The sequence below is a fragment of the Danaus plexippus genome, chromosome Z (genome assembly GCF_018135715.1).
Source record: "Danaus plexippus chromosome Z, MEX_DaPlex, whole genome shotgun sequence".
Classification (NCBI taxonomy): domain Eukaryota; kingdom Metazoa; phylum Arthropoda; class Insecta; order Lepidoptera; family Nymphalidae; genus Danaus; species Danaus plexippus.
The window spans coordinates 8820252-8840672 of record NC_083559.1 but is presented as its reverse complement, the minus strand read 5'-3'; the positions used below and the strand labels follow the sequence as shown (position 1 = coordinate 8840672).

Here is a 20421-nt window from a genome sequence, read left to right as displayed (position 1 = left end):
AATCTTATGTAACATCAATTTGAGAAAAACAAATTACAGTATTCGAAATGTAAGTGGAACTAACCATAAAAATTTGAAGAGTAGTGATAACGCTTCCATTACCCGTACGTCAACCCTCTTCTAGTCGTTTTCGTTTTCACCGCTTCAATCTTTTCGCGGATATTACCCCTAAATTATGAAGACATCATTGCGGTATAATGAGTCGTTGATGATGAATGACGCTTATCATCTTGTATTGACATGTTTCATCAAACTCTTTCAACACCTACGTAGTTAAAAAAGTAAAACTGTTGCTGTTATATTCTGTGACCATGTCGTAATTTCTAAATCACCGAGTAATGAAACGCTTTTTTAATGCATGCCTATAAAAGTCTAGGTTAACTGGATTTGGACATATCACTTACTAGTTCGAAAACTACGAATCTGTTAAACACTATGTGATATTTATAAGTTTTCTAGAATATTGTATTACAGGCTGTTATGTCAGATCTATTTTTCATATTTTATTGTTTGTATCAATTACATCTAAAAAATCTGTATTTAAGAATTGCGGGTAGAGGTAATCCAATAACTTATATCAACTTTCTGGGTTTTGTGATTTTCTACACGTCACATACTTTCTTTTGTCTTCTAAATCCACTTTCTAAAATCAAAATTTTAACGATGCTATTCTTTTTTAAATAACATCTGTCAAGGTTTATTACAAAGTTGGTTTAGTTGCTGTCGTATTGTAAATCAAGCAGTTTTGATTAATTTGATATTATAAATAGATTGTTAATTAAATAATAATATCCAAATACGCCTTTTCCTTTTACTTAAATATTTATTTAAATTTAGGTTACTAAAAATCGAATAATATCTATGTTTGTTATCATGGTAACTTTCTTTTATATGGCCTATATGTGTGCTAAAATAGAATGGAACATTTAAATTTAAAAATAAGATTTAGTGCTGATAACTATGTTTCTTAAAGAAGACAGATCTACTATGCCGATTTCTTAAATTAAACATGGTGCTGCTATAATCTTTTAAGGGAGGTAGACGGAGGGCAAGGTACTTTCATAAAAATACTGAAGACGCTATGATATTATAAGCTCCCTAAAACACTCAGATCTTTTCCCCACGGACATGGAGACGCTTTATTTTATTACGAAATTTTAGATCTCGTCAGCTCTGTCATCCGATCGGCACTCGACTGCATGCCTGACAGCTACATCAAAACTTCATAGATGCCTTTACTATAGGCCGCAATTTTCAGGGTCTTGTCCTAGCAAAAAACAATTAGTAATACAATTTGTATGTAATAAATTATGACTAATAACAAAAGTCATACATTGTGTTGTGTTTGTAAAATGAAAGGCCAATTATAAATTGCGCTTTATTATTTAAAACATATGAAATAATAATAATGGCATCAATGAAACACAAAAATTAAGTACACCCACTCTAATATACATATTTTTTATTTTAGGATTACTTCGGTTACAGCAGCTATACCAAAGCCTGCAACCAGGTATGGCGACTTTTCGTATAACGAATGTAAAGCGCGTGTCCAATGCTATAGAGGTTGTCACTTTTCTTGGCTCACTGGAAAGACTAGATCGATGGAGCAATAAATACGTAGTATTGGACTGTGGCACCAAACTAGCAAAGGACACACTAATCCTGCATGTTCGCGATGTTCAACTAGGAAGACGAAACTATCACTACTTTCTCACCGGCTTGGTAAGGATTTATATGCGTTCAAATAATTAGTAAGTGATTTTCAACTAATTATTTACCAATATTTGATATTTCTACTCATATAGGTTCTGGATGATCGTTGGGAAAAAGAGGTTTCTGAATACGGTGCTATTAACATAACAGGTTTCCGACTTCTAGATTTTTCAAGGAAAGTCGTTCAAAACTTCATTGAAGTGTGGCGAAGGGACTCTATATCGGTGAGTGAGTGACTCCATTTCCATAATTTTATTAATATTAAAATACTATAATGTTAGAATAATTAATTTTAACTCATTAAAATATTTTATAAACAACATTATGGGTATAAACCCTTTAAATATTCCTATAACTTCAAATAGCTACAGAACAGCTAAACAGTAATAAATCTAACGAGAAACATTAGTACACAAGATTTCAACAAGCGATAACAAAACCAATACAATCCGAATACACCCAAGACAATTAAGTTCCCTTCTAAACGTGAAGAAAACTTAATTGAGATTCATCTCAAAAGGGTCACTAAAAACAGGGCTGTAGGTTACCATTACATATTTACGTGATAGCAATATTAAGTCGAAGAACAATTTCCTGAGGGCACGTACTCAAATCATTATGAAATTCAAATTATATATTCTGGTGTCGATGTTTCTAAACAGAGTTCTTTTAGTTTCTTGTTAACTACAATTATTACTGAGATATTTGAAATAAAAATATTTAAAAAAAAAAATATATATATATATATATATATATATTTTTTTTTTATTAAGTTTACCATAAATCTATGACGTATAAACATATTTATCTTTTACCTTAGGCACAGGCAGCCCTTATGTACGATGCTGCACAGGTTCTCGTTGATTCCATACTTCGAATGCTTAGAAAGAAACCAGACTTTCTTCGATCAAACATGAGGCGCAACAACTTTGCAAATAACTCCAAAGCTATTGACTGCAACCCAACCAATAAAATTTCTCCTTATGAATATGGCGAGAGGATTTCCAAAATTATCAAACGGGTGTGTACAATAGGTTAAGTTAATATATATATAAAAAAATCTTCTATGTGATTGAGCCTTTTAAATTATATTTGAAAAATATACTTTAATTAGTTAGTCAAAGTTTTGAAGCATTTAGCAAAATCAATAGAAAATACTACCTTACCTAATAAATAAAATATAAATATTATTTTATACATTTTCTATGCAATATTTAATTTATATAATAAAGTTATTGAATACTCTTAAATATTTAAAATTCCGTATTGCTTATGCGAATGAATGATGCCAATTGATATATACATGACTGCGAGCGAATGCTTCATTACGTTTCTGAATCGTATGTTAACTGAGTATAAAATAGAGCTTGTATCTTACAAACGGTTTGAAACCGTTTAACTATGATGTTTTGAAATAAAAAGTAAGCATTTGTTTTTATTTACAAAGAGTATGAAATTTCCGAAAGAGCAATAAACGGAATAGGTTTAAAATTTTGAACAAGCTATGTGGAAATAGGAGAGGTATAACTTGTCGTATTCCTTTGTACACCATAAATGCTGAGGGACATCTTATATTTTGCCGCTTCACAAGCGTGTTGTAGTACACTCGTGTATAGGTCTTTGTTCTTTTGATTGAACACGGAGAGGAATCCTTATTGTTCGTATAAATATACGAGAAGAACGTCTGAAATCCATAGTAATTTTAATATTACGTCGAAATAGAGAAATCAAAATTATACACGTGAATTATGATATCAAAATTTATTATTGAAAGTTGTACTACTTTTTAAAGTTGTGGTTTTATCTTATTTTGTAAGTATAAATGCAACATTTCAAGTTACATTAGGAAGAAGAATAAGTCTGTGTTACACATAAATGATACTAAACTCCGGCTATTACAAAAATCTTTTCCATGTATGTTATTAAGATAAAAAAATAATTTATTTATATATATTATTTAGACTGCTATTAAATAAAAATTTAATTTAAATAATCACTATTAGAATAAATCTTATTATCTAAGAAATAACAACAATGTTAATGTTTAAGCTGTTTTAAATTACAATTCATTTCGTACACAATGAAGATACAAACAACTTCATTAAAGTAGTTATTCCAAATAGTAAGAGAATGACTGTTTATAGAACACTGTGATTTACAGTATATTCCATTAAAACGCTCAGTATTCATATTACATCTTTATTTTTAGTGAGATATAAATTGCAGCAACATTCATGTTAAAACAATTTATATACCTGACATAACATTATGGACTCAACGAGTGAAATGATTTTCATATATTTCTCAATTCTCATAAATGTAGAAAACTATCAATTTAATTAAATGATTAGAAAACATTTTTACAATAGAAAATTTTGTTTTTTAATCACGTGAATCTTAAATCTTTTATTGAAAATAATTTTCTACATTCTAGTTTGCCTATTTAATATTTTTTTTTTTATTTATTTGTAACTACCGTTGCTTTTATTATTTTGTTTGGAGCAAAACATAATAAAAGGCTATTTAGTGATATTATGCTGTAAACAAGCTACCAACTTTTTTTTATGAATTATTTGATAATATCAGACACAACCACGTATAGGAGTTGAATATTAACGTCCGATATTAATGCATTGTTCTTTGATAAATGTGCCAAGTTGCCATTTACAGAATAATTACGCTCTAAGATTTCATTACATATGGATATAAATGTTGCATTTTTACATACACAGACAAAAACCAGAATAATCAAACATTTTAATTCTGAGTACACTATCACTGGTTATGTATCATACTCATTATTACCAAACCAAAAGTCCAATAGTTTTACAACAACAATTGGATCAAGGTATTCTCATGAAGGACCTTGGAGACATTGTTTTATTCCACAGACGGAGCTTGATGGTCTGACTGGTCTCATACGATTCACTGAGACAGGTCACCGGCGAAACTTTACCCTTCAACTTATTGAGATGACTGTTAATCGGGAAATGATTAAGGTAACATCATAACAATTTTGATTATGATTTCCTAGTTCGCCTTTTCAAAAACAGCCTTCAATGCCGAAACTATTTATACTTGTACATATTAATTGTTTGAAATTATTTTTGTTATTATTTGATTATATATAAAATGGGAAATCAGAAATATACACCTGCGATGCACTCAAAGATAGACACGATCAATTTACTTCATGGCAACTGGATTTCGTTGCATGATTGAACTTTTGAGTTGAGGTTACTTTATTTTAAATGAGGTTATTTTATTTTAATCGAAAATCGAATATAACGTGTCATTTAGTATATAACAACTTTTTTTCATCGACAATATAAAAATGAAAAAAAATATTAGCAGCCTAGGTTTTTGTAAGAAATTTGGATGTAGGATAACAGCAATTAAGACTTTAAACAGATTTTCGTCAATATTTCTATATAAAACGAGCTAGTCTCCACTTATAACACTTTATTAAAATACTAAAGTTCGAGTAAGAGTAAATATCAAATTGCTTACTTTAATTTTGTATTACATTGTATACGATATTTATACTGTAAATATTTACATACATCTATCTTATAAGATTTGAAATTTAGCTGCTATTAATTTAAGAAACATATGTTAATAAAGATATTTAGAAGAAAGTAAATGATTCTTATTTTGTACAGATTGGAACGTGGTATGATGATAGAGGTCTGATACCAGTAAAAACCAAATTGCCAGGTTTAAAAGAGTTGGGATTTTACGATCGAAACAAAGTCTACATAATGTCCACTATCGCTGAAGATCCGTACGTAATCATAAACAACGAATACACAGATCAGTCTTCGAAATTTACTGGATTTTGCGTTGATTTGGCGTACTTGGTGTTAGAGAAATTAGAGATCAAATGTAAGTAGTAAGAAATACCCTAAATTCTTTTAATATCAAAATAAAATTTTACATATAATTGCTGATGATATTTAGTTTCCACATACGAAAGATTAAGATTCCGTCTAAGTTTTTAGTCTACAATATTTTCCATTCTTTTTCTCTCGGTCAAAATATGCCAAAATTGTAATTGTATAATTATAAATGAAACACTAATTATTAAATATTTATACTAATATGTAAAAAAGATTTAGCCTAAAGTTGTTCTACATCCCTTATTCACAATTTAACCAAGATAAAATATAATTATTATTTTGCTCTCAACATAACTATTGCTGTCTTCATCTTTTAAGGGCCGTTTCTATTTAAAATATTGGCAACGGTATTGCAATTCCACTTCGTTAATTCATGTAATAGCAGACATCAGAGATATAAAACTGCTGTCAAAATTATAAAAGCATTAAACCACCAATTATATAACATTAATTTGAATAGCTAATTATAAATATTATCAACATATTAACAAATATATGTACAAATGAGCTTTCAATGAATACATTTCAATAGCTAATTCTAACATATTTGTTTTAATATACGAAATAAATCAGAATCATTATTCGAAATATTGCAATTTATTTTCATTACACTGTGCTCATTTCAAATAATATGAGTGATTTGATAATATTCCGGTTCTTATCCGGACATTAAGATCAGGACAAAAATTAACGTTATCTTCGATATAAGTAACTCACAATTATTCAAATTTTGTTGTAACTGTGGTTGGTACATATATTATTTTTTTCAGTTGAGATACGTCTTGTTAAGGATAGAAAGTATGGAGCTATCAACACAAAACTTCCTTCTGGATGGGACGGTCTCGTTGGAGAACTTGTGCGCAAGGTATAAATAATTTTATTTTTATTAAATCACATATTTTTTTGGAATGGTGAAACTTAATAAAAATCATAATATTTTGTTAAATAATACTAAGGACTTTTTTTATTACAATAATTATAAAAATATAACTAAATAAAAGCTTGTAAATAAAATTTCTGCAATCATATAAAGTCCAGACAGTATTAAAGTTCACATTTAAGAACTATACTAAATTTTTGTATCTTAATCCATTCTAACAATTTTACAAAAGAAAATGTTCATTTAGACCTCGGAACAACTAATATAAAAATATATTTTATGTATTGTATTAGAAAACGTCTTACGGTATATATTATAGTAACACGTGTCCAAACCCTATAAATTTTATTAACATTTGTTACATAATAATTGCTGTTCAGAATGTTACATTCTTTTATTTTATCTTAATGTTAGGTTAAAAATGTTTTATTTGAAACATCTTAAATCTAGTGACAACACGTTTTATGTAAAAACATGTCTCGCTTTTATTTAAATGCTTTGGAACAACTTATACATTAATTAAATATTCTATACCGATTACTATTCATTCCTTTTGAAATGAAAATAATATTTCCGTTTTTATTCGGTGTTATGTCAGCTTTTTGACAGCTTAACCAACATTTCAATTACTTTGACAGACAGATACTCGTTTCTCTTCACTCTAAAGAGATTGCTGCAAAGTAATCGAAATGTCAGGTTAAAAATGTCGATAAATGAGAGTTAAACCCTGGAAAAGATCACATATATAACTTTTTAAAAACTTTAAAAAAAAATATCGTCTATTTGAAAATTTCAAATATAAAATTTTTGTTTCCGTCGTTATACATACTTATGATTATTTTTTTTTTCTTTACATTTTCGTCGATGTTATTTACTTTTTTATTTAAATGGCAGCATAGACGTCCCTAGCGTCTGTTTGCATCAGCAGTTTCCATCGTGCTGCTTAAAAGTCTACTCTTTCACAAAGCACACGTCACTTAAACCGTGTCAATGGTATTTGTAACTGAAACCTCCTAAGAAATTCATAGTACGAAGTACCCCGTTTATAAGAAGCTTCAATATGAATGTGAGATAGAAAATTACTTTCTTTTTTAAGTATTTCTTTTATTTTTATTAAATGTATTTATATAAACCTTTTGTTTATTAATCTTAATAAAATAAATTGATTGATTAGAATTTCAATAGAGAAATGAAAATTCTTATTATTTAATGTTTGGTTTGAACTTAAAAGGATTGCCAATCTGCGCTATCTAAGGCATACAGTTACTTAGAACTACATAGATGCTAAAGAGGTGAGATGAGTTAGAAGTGATGATTTTTTAAAAGGATACAGATGTTGGTTTTGCTGATACTATGAAGAAATAGATTAGCAATGTCCCCAAAATTATAACAATGAATATTTTTTGAAGAACGTTTAATAGCTGCGTTCTAAGAAGATCATTAATATACAATTTGGTTTATTATTTGAAAAATGAGATTTGAATCTTTCTAATCTAATTCTGGATCATAAACCTTCAAGCTCTCTGTGATACTATACACAAGAAATGATACTTTAAATGCATTAGAGTTTTGAAATGCAAAACAGAATAACCTAGTGTTACGATTTAAGTCTTTAAAGGAATCCAGTTTTTATGCTATTTTGCTTCCAGCAACTTACAATCTTATAACTGGTATAATTATTTCATCTTATGTTCGTAATTTTCGTTTTTATGTATCTTTAAATATTATAATAATACGTGTTCGTCAACAAGCCATCTACTTTGATTAAAATGGAATACATAAAACTATGTATGTATTTGTTTATTTATTTATTTATTTATTTATGCATCAAATAAGCACCTATTTTAGTTCCATAACCTTTTCTTTCATGTTCTACATTTATGAAAAAAGTTGCCTTGAAAGTATAAAATTCTATTTTCATGAGATTTGTGAAATTCTTATTTGTAGACATAAACACTTACTAATATTTACCAAAATAATTTTGCCATTATTTATTAAATATTCGATGTATAGTTACAATTCTAACGTAAAATATTATACTCAAGGCCTACGATGTGTGTCACTTGATATCACAATTTCCATAAGAGCGAGTCCGTATTCGTCAATCGATCAAAACGTACGTAATATATTCATGTAAGATGGTTTAACGCTATTGGATTATTGTGTGATATGTATATTTATTATTGTTTGAAAATAGATTTTAGGTTAAATTATTCTGTGAATGATGTCTTAACTGTTTTTAACTTATTTTTCATATTTAGGAAGCAGATTTAGCTATCGCACCGTTGACTGTTACATTGGAACGCGAAGGGGTAATTGATTTCAGCAAGCCATTTTTATCGTTTGATGTCAAGTCTAAGAGTAATACACCTTTCAGTACAACTTTTAGTTTTTTTCAACCGCTCTCAAAAGAGATATGGGTAATTATATTATATGTATATTTTTTAAATTAATTTTTAGTTAGCTTTAAAATTTGCTTTGTGTGATTGATATTTTAATATTTTTGTTTTTCATTGTATCTAATTAGTTAAGTATCTAACGTTTAATTTTTTTTTTAATTTTAGCTCTGCATCATAGGAAGTTTTTTTGGTGTTAGCTTTTGCCTGTTTCTTGTTTCAAGATTTTCTCCTAACGAATGGCGTGTAATGTCTTTTACGGATTCTCATACAACCGAAAATAACGAGGTTGCAACAACTAAGGTATTTCTGATATTCTTTTTTGTATTCTTAAGATAAACCAAGTAATTAATATTATTTATCTAGAGATTTTAGCCAACAGTATTTGCTATTACCAATATTTAATTTAAAGGGAATATACAATTTTAATAACAATACTCTTCTATAATGAAAAAATAATTTTCAATGCTAAAACATTCAAACTTCTTTCAATGTTACAGACAACGGTTGTAAATGAATTTAATTTATGGAATTCTATGTGGTTCTCTCTCGGTTCTTTTATGCAACAAGGCAGCGATATCGCACCGAGGTGAGTTATATAAATATACTAGTTTTTGTACGTGGATTCGTCCGCGTAAATTTCAAAGTTAGAAATGTAAATCTGACCCGGCGACCTTCATACCGCGTCGAGTCGAATCTTTAATTATTTTTTCAATACTTATTCCGCTATTCGGTTAACCAGGGCCAGCTAGAAGGATAAAAAAAGCATAATAAGTCAATATATAAACATTATATGGCAGCTGAAATCTATTAATAATCAAATATAGACAAATATTGACATCAATATTTATATGAAACTTATGGAGAATGCGTTTCAAGGTCAGCCAGAGGTTCCGGGAAAACTACGAGGCTTAATTGGACTTATTTTATAATAAAAAATACATAGCTAAAACTTATAACGTACACCTAAGACTATATGATTAAACCGATGTTATGATAGCAGTGCCATTCCATCTCTCGTGTGGCATCAGGAATCTTCTGGTTCTCGCGGCTAGGTGTTTTTTCCGCGGATTCAACAACGTGACTCGTATGAATTTTTATCCATTCAATGTTGTTGCCCCGGTCTTGTTTTTTCATTTCCAATACGTTGCGCGTACGTAACTGATACTAACAACATATTTTTTTTTAACATCCCAGAGCCTCTCAACTAAAACTTAAACTTTATGGTATGGTATTAAAGTGACTGTGAAGTATTTTTATGAATCTTTTATATGGGAATATAGAAAGGTCTTGATTTTAGAATTATCAGACAATTATTTTCTCCGTAAAAACCTTCTTCGAACTTCGAAGAATATTCTAAAAAAAGAATTAACGAAATCGTTTCAGCTGCTCGAGTTATCTTAGTTAAACCGAAAATTAAGTAATTCATTTTTAGGGTTGATTATAAGGGTTGAAAATTTAGCGTTGTATGTATTTTTAAATGCTGCGTCATAAAAAAAGTCTAAAAAAATAAGAATATAAAATTAAGAGGTCGACTACCCTTAAAATTTAGGAGAATGTAAAAAAATACACAATAACAAAATTTCATGAGAATCAGTCAACCCGTTTCAGAAAAAGTTAACTACAACCACCGCGACACAAGAATTATATTTATTAGTTAGGTACATATATGTATATTTTATTGCTAATATAATTTACGGTTAACCTGTAATGAAGTTTCTTTTATAGGTCGATTTCTGGGAGAATTGTTGGTTCTGTATGGTGCTTCTTTGCTCTAGTTGTGGTTTCCACATACACAGCAAACATGGCTTCATATTTGACAATAACGCGTATTAACGAACCCCTTCATGCTTACAGTAAAGTTACGAACTGCCCCGAGGTTTGTATCAATGTACATAATGTGCTCATAAGGGAACTTTTTTTTACTATTCTTCCTTTTAGGATCAAGTACCTAAATATATTGAAGAACCTGATGATACATGGATGGGATTTTTATCAACTCAATCCTTTTTGGGTGAAGAAAAGAAGAAACCATGCGAAATGTTGGTGTCCGTTACACAATCTGGAATAAAAGATTTCGCTGTAGCTTTTCCAAAAGGATCTAAATTACGGTAAGGATATTTTATTTTTCAGGCATTTGCGAATACAGCGACTTCTGAAAATATATATTTTTTTGTTATTAACCAGCCTTTGCGAATATTCTGTGCGTTGATAAACTTGTCTCGGACGATATTTCTGTTTGAGTTTGAGTTTAAGGCTTTCTTTTTAGGGATGGTGTTAATCTCGCTCTTCAAGCTTTACGAGATAGTGGCGAGCTACAAGCACTTGTACGAAAATGGTTCATTGACACAAAATGTGCTGTTGATCATGAGGTAATAAACATTAATATAATATATATTTAAGTGTGGCAAGTTAGTAATTATTTCCATTTCTAGGTTCACGGCACTTCACTGAGCTTGAATCAATTTGCTGGACTCTTTTATATCTTAGTCGCAGGATTGGGCATGGCCCTAACTATTGCTTTATTGGAATTCATTCAACATGGACGTTCTGAAGCTGTTCGAGCAAATATTTCTTTGAGGAAGGCGCTAAGAGACAATGCATCTCGTAATGCACGTTTGAACCAAGAAACACCACCACGTGAACAACGAGAAGAAACGGATCAAATGGATTGGAATGGTGGAGGCTTTGCTGGAGTAAGTATCTTATTATGTGAAAAATATGTATCTCATATTCTATTATAATACCACTTAGTAAAAGTTGTAAAATATTTCACAACCAAACTGTTTTAAATGAAAGGGAGAATTAACCTCCAAAGATATATAGACAGTATCCATAATCTCTAAAAAGTAGAATACATATAGTTAGATCCTTTAGTTACAACTTGAAATCACTTTTGCATTATCATATTCCTCATTTACCAGTGACACTTGATGTCCAACAAACACGTCATACTATTGTTTTATTGTAGGTAATTGTAATTTATAATATTTTCGTATAACCCAAGTCAATTGGTATGTATATTATAATTAAAAAGTATACCTAGAGAAAAGAAGAACGAGAAAAAATTACTATACTGGCGGTAAAACCTACATGTAATCTGACTGCATTTTGTATATTTGCTGGCTCGACCGGGGAAATACTACCCTCTCACAGAATATCAACGTGTAAAAAGCGTTTTGCGCTGCCTTTCATTGTTTGAATGAGAGAGCCGATTGCCCTACTGTTAACTATATCTTTTCTTCTCTCCAAAGGTTAATATGTGCGGTGGCCCACTGTCATTTATCAATTTAAACTCGTCCTGAATGGTTGAGCGTACTTTATTTACACAGAGTCCAGGGAAATCGTATGAAACCATGAACCCGTTTCTTTTCATCATTTTTCTTAGTATCTGAAAATCTGCCATCACCACCTAGAGACGTCGAAACCAACCTTATTATTCTTGAGTTATACCCAAATATCATATAAACCGTGTCTTCACCGTCCCAAATACAGACATTTCTGAAGCGGGCCGGGATTTGTCTGTATTTTAAGTAAGCTATTTGTAATCAACTCTTTGACAACCATTTCACAAGGCCGTTTATCACTTTTCACTAGCTTATGGTGTAACAGAGATAGTATCAGAATACATCAGAGTCACTGATGTTGATGACTGCTATTCCTCTTTGCTGAACCGTCCTCTGATTGAACACCCAGACTTTTACCAGTTGTCCCTCAAATCACCTTTCGACTGTTCTCCTCCTGTCCTGTCTTTTTAGACTCTTCCCAAAGTTGTGGAAGGAATGTTCTGCGAGCCCCCTTTACAACCAGAAATTTGAACTTCTTTGTCCTCTCTTTGCTTTGAATTCAACTCTTGCGTAGTGACTTAAACTCTCGAGACATCCAGTCTCGCGACAGTCCATTAGTGTGAATGAAATCCCTCCTATTTTACTAAAGAGTTATGCTGAGAGTTGACTTTCGTGTTAACATACATACCCTTACTCTCCTTTACCATAGAAATGGTTCCGCTATTGTGTTATCTTATGTCCACTCCAATGTTTCCAAGAATGGTGACCATACCAGATCCAATGACAATCGAACTATAGGCGTATCTTTGTTGTCAAAGGCGATGGAACGAATTAACAATAATACACTTTTGGATTACTTTGAACAAAACCAGATTATTGGTGACTGTCACAATAGTTTTCGTCTAGCCCCCAGGATCTTCTATAATATCAAACTTATGGATTGGTTGAAGTTATGGACAACAATGGAAAAGCTTTGGCAGTCAGCCTTTTTATCACGAGGGCCTTATATTAGGCGTCATACAAACCTCTTCTATCCTTCTATATAAGCTACCATCCTACATACCAATCCAGGTAAAGCGCAGTTGGGATGGTAACCCAACTGCGCTAACCAGCTTTTTTGATTGGACACCAAGATCGTTGTTAACAGATTATGCCCGGAACCCATGCCTACTAACTTAGGAGTATTAGTGCATCCTGCGTTTGATATAAATAATCGATAATAACCATTTACTACTCTAGGGATCGTCTGCTCGTTGGACACTTACGGCATATAAAAAGAAACGAACCGACGAACAAACTTAATCCTCTTCATAAATGCATTTAAACATAGCATGACTATATTAAAATACAAAATATGTAAATATATTGGATAATGTTGAGTAATGTTTCATATAAATAAACTTAAAATTTACTTTTAAAAAAGTAATTTAACAGCAATCATAAAGTTGGAAGCATGACATCAAACACAAATTTATGCTATGAAAACTTCAACTAGAACTAGAAATGTGCTTTATGATTCTATATTAAAACTTTTTGCTCAAAATTTATTCGTACTTCTATTATATGACAGTATAAAGTTGAAATTAAAAACGACATAAATGTTTGCAAATATTTGATTAATAAGAATAAATGTTATTATGCATCCTTTAGATATAATTTGCCGAGTGAGTCGGTACTTAAAGATTAAAATTGGACCATATCTTACACTTCATTAAAAGTTACCCTTTATCATGAAATCTGTTTACCTTGAAACAAATAACGTATGTTTTTTTTTTGTTATCATACTTCTTTTTTCAACAGTACTACGCTTCGGGTCAGTCTGGTGTTCAGGAGGAGACTGCTTTACACGGCAGTTTTACACAAGTCTGATCTTCGTCTCGGGACTGCACGCTAAGTGCGTCCCGCTCTCGACAGATCATGTCGAGCGATGTGGATCTTTACCAGCTATAAAGTGGTAATTAAATACTTCATGGTTGTTGCTATTTACAAAAACTATTTTTTTTTTACTGGCATTAACCATATGAAAGAGTCCATAAAATATGATATTTTGATATAAATCAAACTGAAATTATCATGATTAAAAAAAAACAAAGGTACTTCTATTAAAGTAACAACAACTATGAAATATATTGCTACGCTGAGTGCTGATGAATAAAAAGTAGATATGAGATTGAAACTACAAAACAAAAGTATTAACAAATCAAAGCAAAATGTTTCATTCGCAAATAGCTTAAAACGTCAAGCGTAAGGTTTTACTGAAACTAAATAAACAGTGACTTCTTGTTATTCTTAGTTTCACGTTTTATTACTTTTGAGTATAAAGGATATCGATTTTTATGTAAAAAAAAGATTGTATATAACATATTGTTATTATTTTAAACTTTTTAGAAATGGTAAAATTAATTTAAATACCCAACAATATTCTATAAAATATGTTAAAATATCTTAATGAAATAGACGTTGGCATTTTACAAAATTTTGTATATTATTTAATTAAAAGTGCATAAATTTATTTATACTTATAGCAACAAAACAGGAAAATTCTAATAATTTTGCTGGTAGCTAAAACAATGTAAATTTTAATGAGATCTAAGACTTTCGCGAGTACTGATTCCTTTAAATGACTCAATATTGTTGAGATTACTACGCGTGTTTTATTATTTTAAAAACTACATACTCTCGACGTTTTGGTTACTTTGCAGTAACCGTGATAACAGCAAACGAGATGTGATCTGTGTGTATAGTTTTTTAAATAATAAAATACGCGTAGTAATCCAAAAAATATTTGTTTCATTGAAATGTAAATTTTGTTAAATTTCAACCAAACTAACAATTATATGATAAAAAATCATAACAATATATCAACGTAGATGATGTGTATACTATACATATATTATATAATTTACAAATGGTTATATTACGTACTATATAATATGATATAAAAAATTATTTAATATATATTTAAGGGAAAGGTCACGACAATGCAAGAAATTGTATGCATGATTCGATTTAAAACAGAACGATACTTGTGGTGAACATCAAATTCTTAAAAAACCATCAACTTGATAAAAGAGAATGTGTCGTGTTAACGCTGAAATTAGTGATGAGGAGTATTATTTAAATATAATTGTAAATTTGAAGTATTCTTTTAGTGTTAATAAGTAGTATACCTTAATTCCCAATTACTATCGGATCCTACCAAGTAGATGTCGTCAGGGTCTCTTAAAATTATATGTTTAGGGGTAACTTCGATTAGTAATATTTAGGTAGTTCTTCGAATATGTATGTAAATTGCGAATTTATAATTTATATCAATACTTAAGGAATTGCATGCATAAGTTATCGTCTTATATCAGTTATAAATTATTAATTCGGTTAAACCATTTTATTACATTCCGGGGTTTTAACAGGTGAAGTCTAGATTTTGCTTATTATGATTTCACATTGTGAATCTAAATTCTTGTATGATATTAAAATTAAAAACGCTAAGTCGCCCATTACTAACATAAAAAACGGTGTTACATGTCAACATTATCTCAATATAAATTGTTCTAGTATACATATATTAATTATTAATAATATTAAAATATCTCACATAAAGTAACAGGATACTTAAAAGGTTAATATTAAAAGTAGTCGTTAAGGTAGAAAATTTATTGTTCACTACCCTTAATACAAGTTTACATCGTGAAAGTGTACACATACGAGGCGTGTCTGATAGTTCATTCATAAATCTTCCCCATGTTATTACTAATGCAGGTTTATTCATGAAAAATTGGAAACACTCCGTAGGTAGTGTGACGATGCAAACTTGAGGTTAGCATACGAGTTAATGTTAAACGTAACCAATATTGGAGTTTTTAGAAACTAACTAACATCTACAGGTCTTCTTACTTAGATAATATATGTAAGGTCTGAAAACACTTAACTGTACCTATAATATAGGAGCGGCTTCGAATTTTTAACTTGCAAATTATAAAACTTTTAATATTATATCTCCTTACTTGGGTCTATAAGGAGATATAATATTCCCTGATTATAGGTCATAGAAAATGTTGCCAATAAGTCTAGACACTTTTAATGCTTTAACATTTAGTCTTTTATTATAATTCACAATACTTACAGTTGATGTTAGTTCATAAGTAGCTAAATGTTTATAAAGGTATTAAATTGTAATTATATATAAGTAAATAAATCTACAAGGTGAAATTGAATTAATATGATTACTAATCATAATTTGGACTAATTTAATCTAATAAGCCCATAAGTAAATTAAGCCATTGCATTGCTTTTTCCTTTGTTAATACAAGGTCAAGGTTGATTGAGTATTTTTATGCCAATTAGGTTTGTTTTTATACTTTTATTATATTTCCGAAAGTATACGAATTGTTTCATAAAGTGACTTGTGAACTTTCATTCCTTGGAATCTGTCATTGTTGAATTAAAAAAAATGGCATATTATGACATCTTTATATCTTTCGCGTTGAAAATAGACAAATTGTTGTCTATGTCAAATTAAGCTATTAAATAAAAGATAAAGCTCAAGTTAAATTGTATATTGCAATTTGTTAATTAATTCCAATTGCACACTGTAAATTTACACCAACAAATATTAATTTCATTGTAAGCCTTTTCGTTTATTTATGTTGTTGTATTTTTTGGGCTTATTAGCAATTAAAAAAAAAACCTGTTCGATTTTTATCGTATATAGGGAATCTTTTAGATGTTGTGTATTAATTATTAATAGATATTATATAAGAAATCGCCAAAGGCACTAATACTAGAAACTCTCATATCAAGAAATTCAAATTGCAAAGCTGTTTTCGAGGCAGACACTTTTATTTCTTCCCTAAATGTTTCTGTTTTGGATTTTTGTTATAAATACCACTATTTAATGGTCATAATTTATTATTAAGCTTCCGTCCTGAAAAGCTTTTGTCTAACAGTTTAAAACGAATACCTGTATAACGGTATTGTTTCCAAAGAATACTTAGAGAATTGTTATTTATCAATTAACTAAGACAATGATCACATTGAAGTTAATTTTGGATATTATTTACTAAGTAATTTATTTAGTGGCTTTGAAGATGTATAATTGTGCGTGAAAAGGAAATAAGATTGTTTGAATTTTAAATGAAATACGTAAGGTACGATTAATATTGTAGTTATTTGCAGGAATTTAATAAAATATTGCCAGTGTGGCATTAAAATCGACGCTGTGATCGATCGAAAGTAAAAGTGCCAAAGTTGAAAATAAAATTTAGAAAAGTTTAGAAGGTAAACTAAAGTAATTATCAACATTATGGGTAGGTATTGAATTGGGAAAATGTGCGGTCGCATCCGTCCGTCACAAAAGGCTGAAAAGTATTACATAATCGAAAGTGATGCGTTTTTATTTATTAATAATGCAATGTGTAATTGGCCTATCGAAATTAAAATATTTTTTTTTATTTAAAAGATATCAGCAAATTTTAATTAACAGGATTGAATTAAAATGTGGCGGCCGCACTCTTGAGGCGCGAAGCATTGAGAGCTATTATTCTAACAAATCATTAAATATTGTTCAATTGTTAAGGAATACATCTGGAAGCCCATCCTATATTTACTCAGTTATTATAGGTATATAAAAATACTCTATTACTAAGTTTAACATTATTCTTCAAATGACTGATTTACATAATCGTGTTTCATTGATTAATTTAGGTTTAAGACATACTATATTTTAATATGTTAACTATTGTTAGAATAGGGGAGAAGCAATGTATGTATATGAGATTATCTTCGGATATTCAGTCTGCAGTAGTTCAGTAATGCAGAAAACACACGGTATCATGTTACGCGACAATACACTTGTAAACATGGTATAAAGCCTATCCACGTAGGAGACTTTGGCCGCGCGATGACTTTCACGTGCTACCTTTAAAGTTCTCAATGCAGCTTAAAATTCGAAAACATTAAGGTACCTTTAGGTAATAAATACTTTAACTTTACATTTCAAATTAATTTCTCAAAATACTTAACCAAAGTGAACTTGAAAGAATGTCTTAAATAGCGTTACGCTTAATACTAATACACGTTTTCAGTAAAGTAATAAATTTAAGACACCGGATATATTGATAGGCTTAGACAAAATATGTAGTTTATTTTCAAATATCTCAATATTATTTGTTTCTATCAATATTCCTATAATTTTAGAAATTAATTTCTTTACGATAAAAAACAATAATAAGTAGCAGAAGACCACCCGTTAACTTTTGATTCCCTTCAAGTGACGAATTTTGTTGTTTAGGATAAATCGCTAATATACAATGAAAAATAATTTTCAATAAGATGCTTTGAAATCAGTTCACTGTATATTTTTAAAATAATGAAGTACATGAGGACACTGTTAGATATCTAACGAAAATCATTTTCCCCCATGTGTAGCTTTTTCTGCAACGATAATATTTATACGTTACAGGTGACAAAAACCAAAATGATACCTTTTACTAAGAACTACTAATGGAATTTTTTGTTATGCAATTACTGATATATCAGTTTCTGTTTTTTAAGTCATTTATAAAAAAGTTTTAAGCCATTTATAAAAAAAATAATCATAAAAGCAATTACAAAAAGTGCAACCAATAGTTTCAACTTATTTTTTCTATTCAAGTTTAACAACAGCATTATGATATTATATTTTCGAATGCTTTCCTTTAAGAGTCTTATTATTACTACAAAGTCTAATGATTAGTAAATGATTGTTAAATGACCATATTTTAATAAAATGTAAACACTTCGACTTACATCTCAGAGCACTCAAATTCACTAAGTAGTTCAATAATAATTAATCACAAAATTGATTCCATTGTTTTTTGAAGTATACTTGAACGTTAACGGTGTGAAAATGAACGGAAAAATTCAAATTCATCATATGATTGATTAATAGTGGTGGTTAATCTATTCTTAACAAAAAATAAAAGTTTTCTTAATTATATTTCTCTAAATATTCTTGTGGCATGTGCTGTCGATGTAATTCGAACCGTGTCCATAGATGAACACTCATTGTAAACTTACACCCTATCTATATATTTATAGATGTGTTACCGCATATTTACATAGTATTAAGATAATTGTATTCAAAAGTCGAAAGCATACATCAATGTTTGTTATAATAAATATATAAAGAAAAAATGTGTTCCTATTATTTTAAACAGCAAACTAAAATTAATGTTCCTTTTCAAATGTTTTACAAAAAAATATCTTGTAGTCTGCATAATACAATACCTCTGAAACAAGTTGTCAGCAATGTATTTTCTTATAGTGACGTATCTAAAAATTAATCCGCAAATGCTCCTCCAGAATCCGACATTGAACTATTTGAAAAGAAGTTGTTTGTTCCAATTTAAGAATGATCTACCTGAAAAAAATAGTTTATTGGAGTTTTTTCCCTAAACAATATATTGAGTTTTTTTACTATGCTGTCGGGAAATAAAAGACTGTTCCCGCTAAAAAATATTTTATGATTTTTTTCTTTTCCTTTTATTATCTGAATTTCTGCTTTATCAGAATTTTATTGTCAAATAATTGCTTCCCAAATCTCCATTAAGAATAACACTTTTAGTTCTTATTTTTAAGATGTCCATGATTTTATATAATTAAGCAGAAAATTGTGATAACCGATAATATTTGAAGCTAGAATTGAAAATATATCTAGCCTTTTAAATGAGCATAATAAATAAACTTATTATACCTGTAACATGAATCTAGGTGAAGCAATTTATTGTGTATTCTCTTTTATTTTGCTCAGACTTTTATAAAAATTAAGGTTTTAATTTTTCATGATAAAATAAAATACATTTTTAATACGCCACTTATTGTACTATATTATGCGACCAATGAATTCGATAACAGTGCTTTTTCATAATTGATTTCAATAGATTTTAAAAACCGATTTCCATTTATAAAAACTATTAATATAACTTCCGTCTCTAAGAGGCTTAAAATTACGCTGCATGTACAATGATTCATTAATCGGCTTTGGTGCAAAAAACCGAATTATTATCCTTTATTTTGTTAAAATTTTGAACTTCCTGTACAACGTCTATTTGGTGAATTAAAAAATTATAATAAAACAAATATACGATTTCCTCTAACATCTAATATACGAGTACAAACGATTTTAACACGCTTTTATTAGTTTACGCTAATCTTCGAATGCACCAGAACAAAATGAACAAATGAGATCTCTGTTGATGTAGGTA

The 20421-nt window shown here is 29.4% G+C and overlaps 1 protein-coding gene across 1 annotated transcript in view; it reads left to right on the top strand.

The window, feature by feature from the left end:
* The window catches only part of LOC116777982 (glutamate receptor 1-like), a 58188-nt gene extending 44141 nt beyond the window's left edge, over positions 1–14047 (top strand). Inside the window, exons 5-18 of the mRNA XM_061526502.1 lie at positions 1472–1725; positions 1809–1940; positions 2537–2737; positions 4608–4715; positions 5379–5601; positions 6386–6480; positions 8757–8915; positions 9060–9194; positions 9392–9480; positions 10620–10770; positions 10833–11002; positions 11161–11263; positions 11327–11587; positions 13979–14047. Of these exons, the coding sequence (XP_061382486.1) occupies positions 1472–1725; positions 1809–1940; positions 2537–2737; positions 4608–4715; positions 5379–5601; positions 6386–6480; positions 8757–8915; positions 9060–9194; positions 9392–9480; positions 10620–10770; positions 10833–11002; positions 11161–11263; positions 11327–11587; positions 13979–14047 (2150 nt within the window). The remainder of the gene's footprint in view (positions 1–1471; positions 1726–1808; positions 1941–2536; positions 2738–4607; positions 4716–5378; positions 5602–6385; positions 6481–8756; positions 8916–9059; positions 9195–9391; positions 9481–10619; positions 10771–10832; positions 11003–11160; positions 11264–11326; positions 11588–13978) is intronic.
* Positions 14048–20421: the final 6374 nt, after the last annotated feature.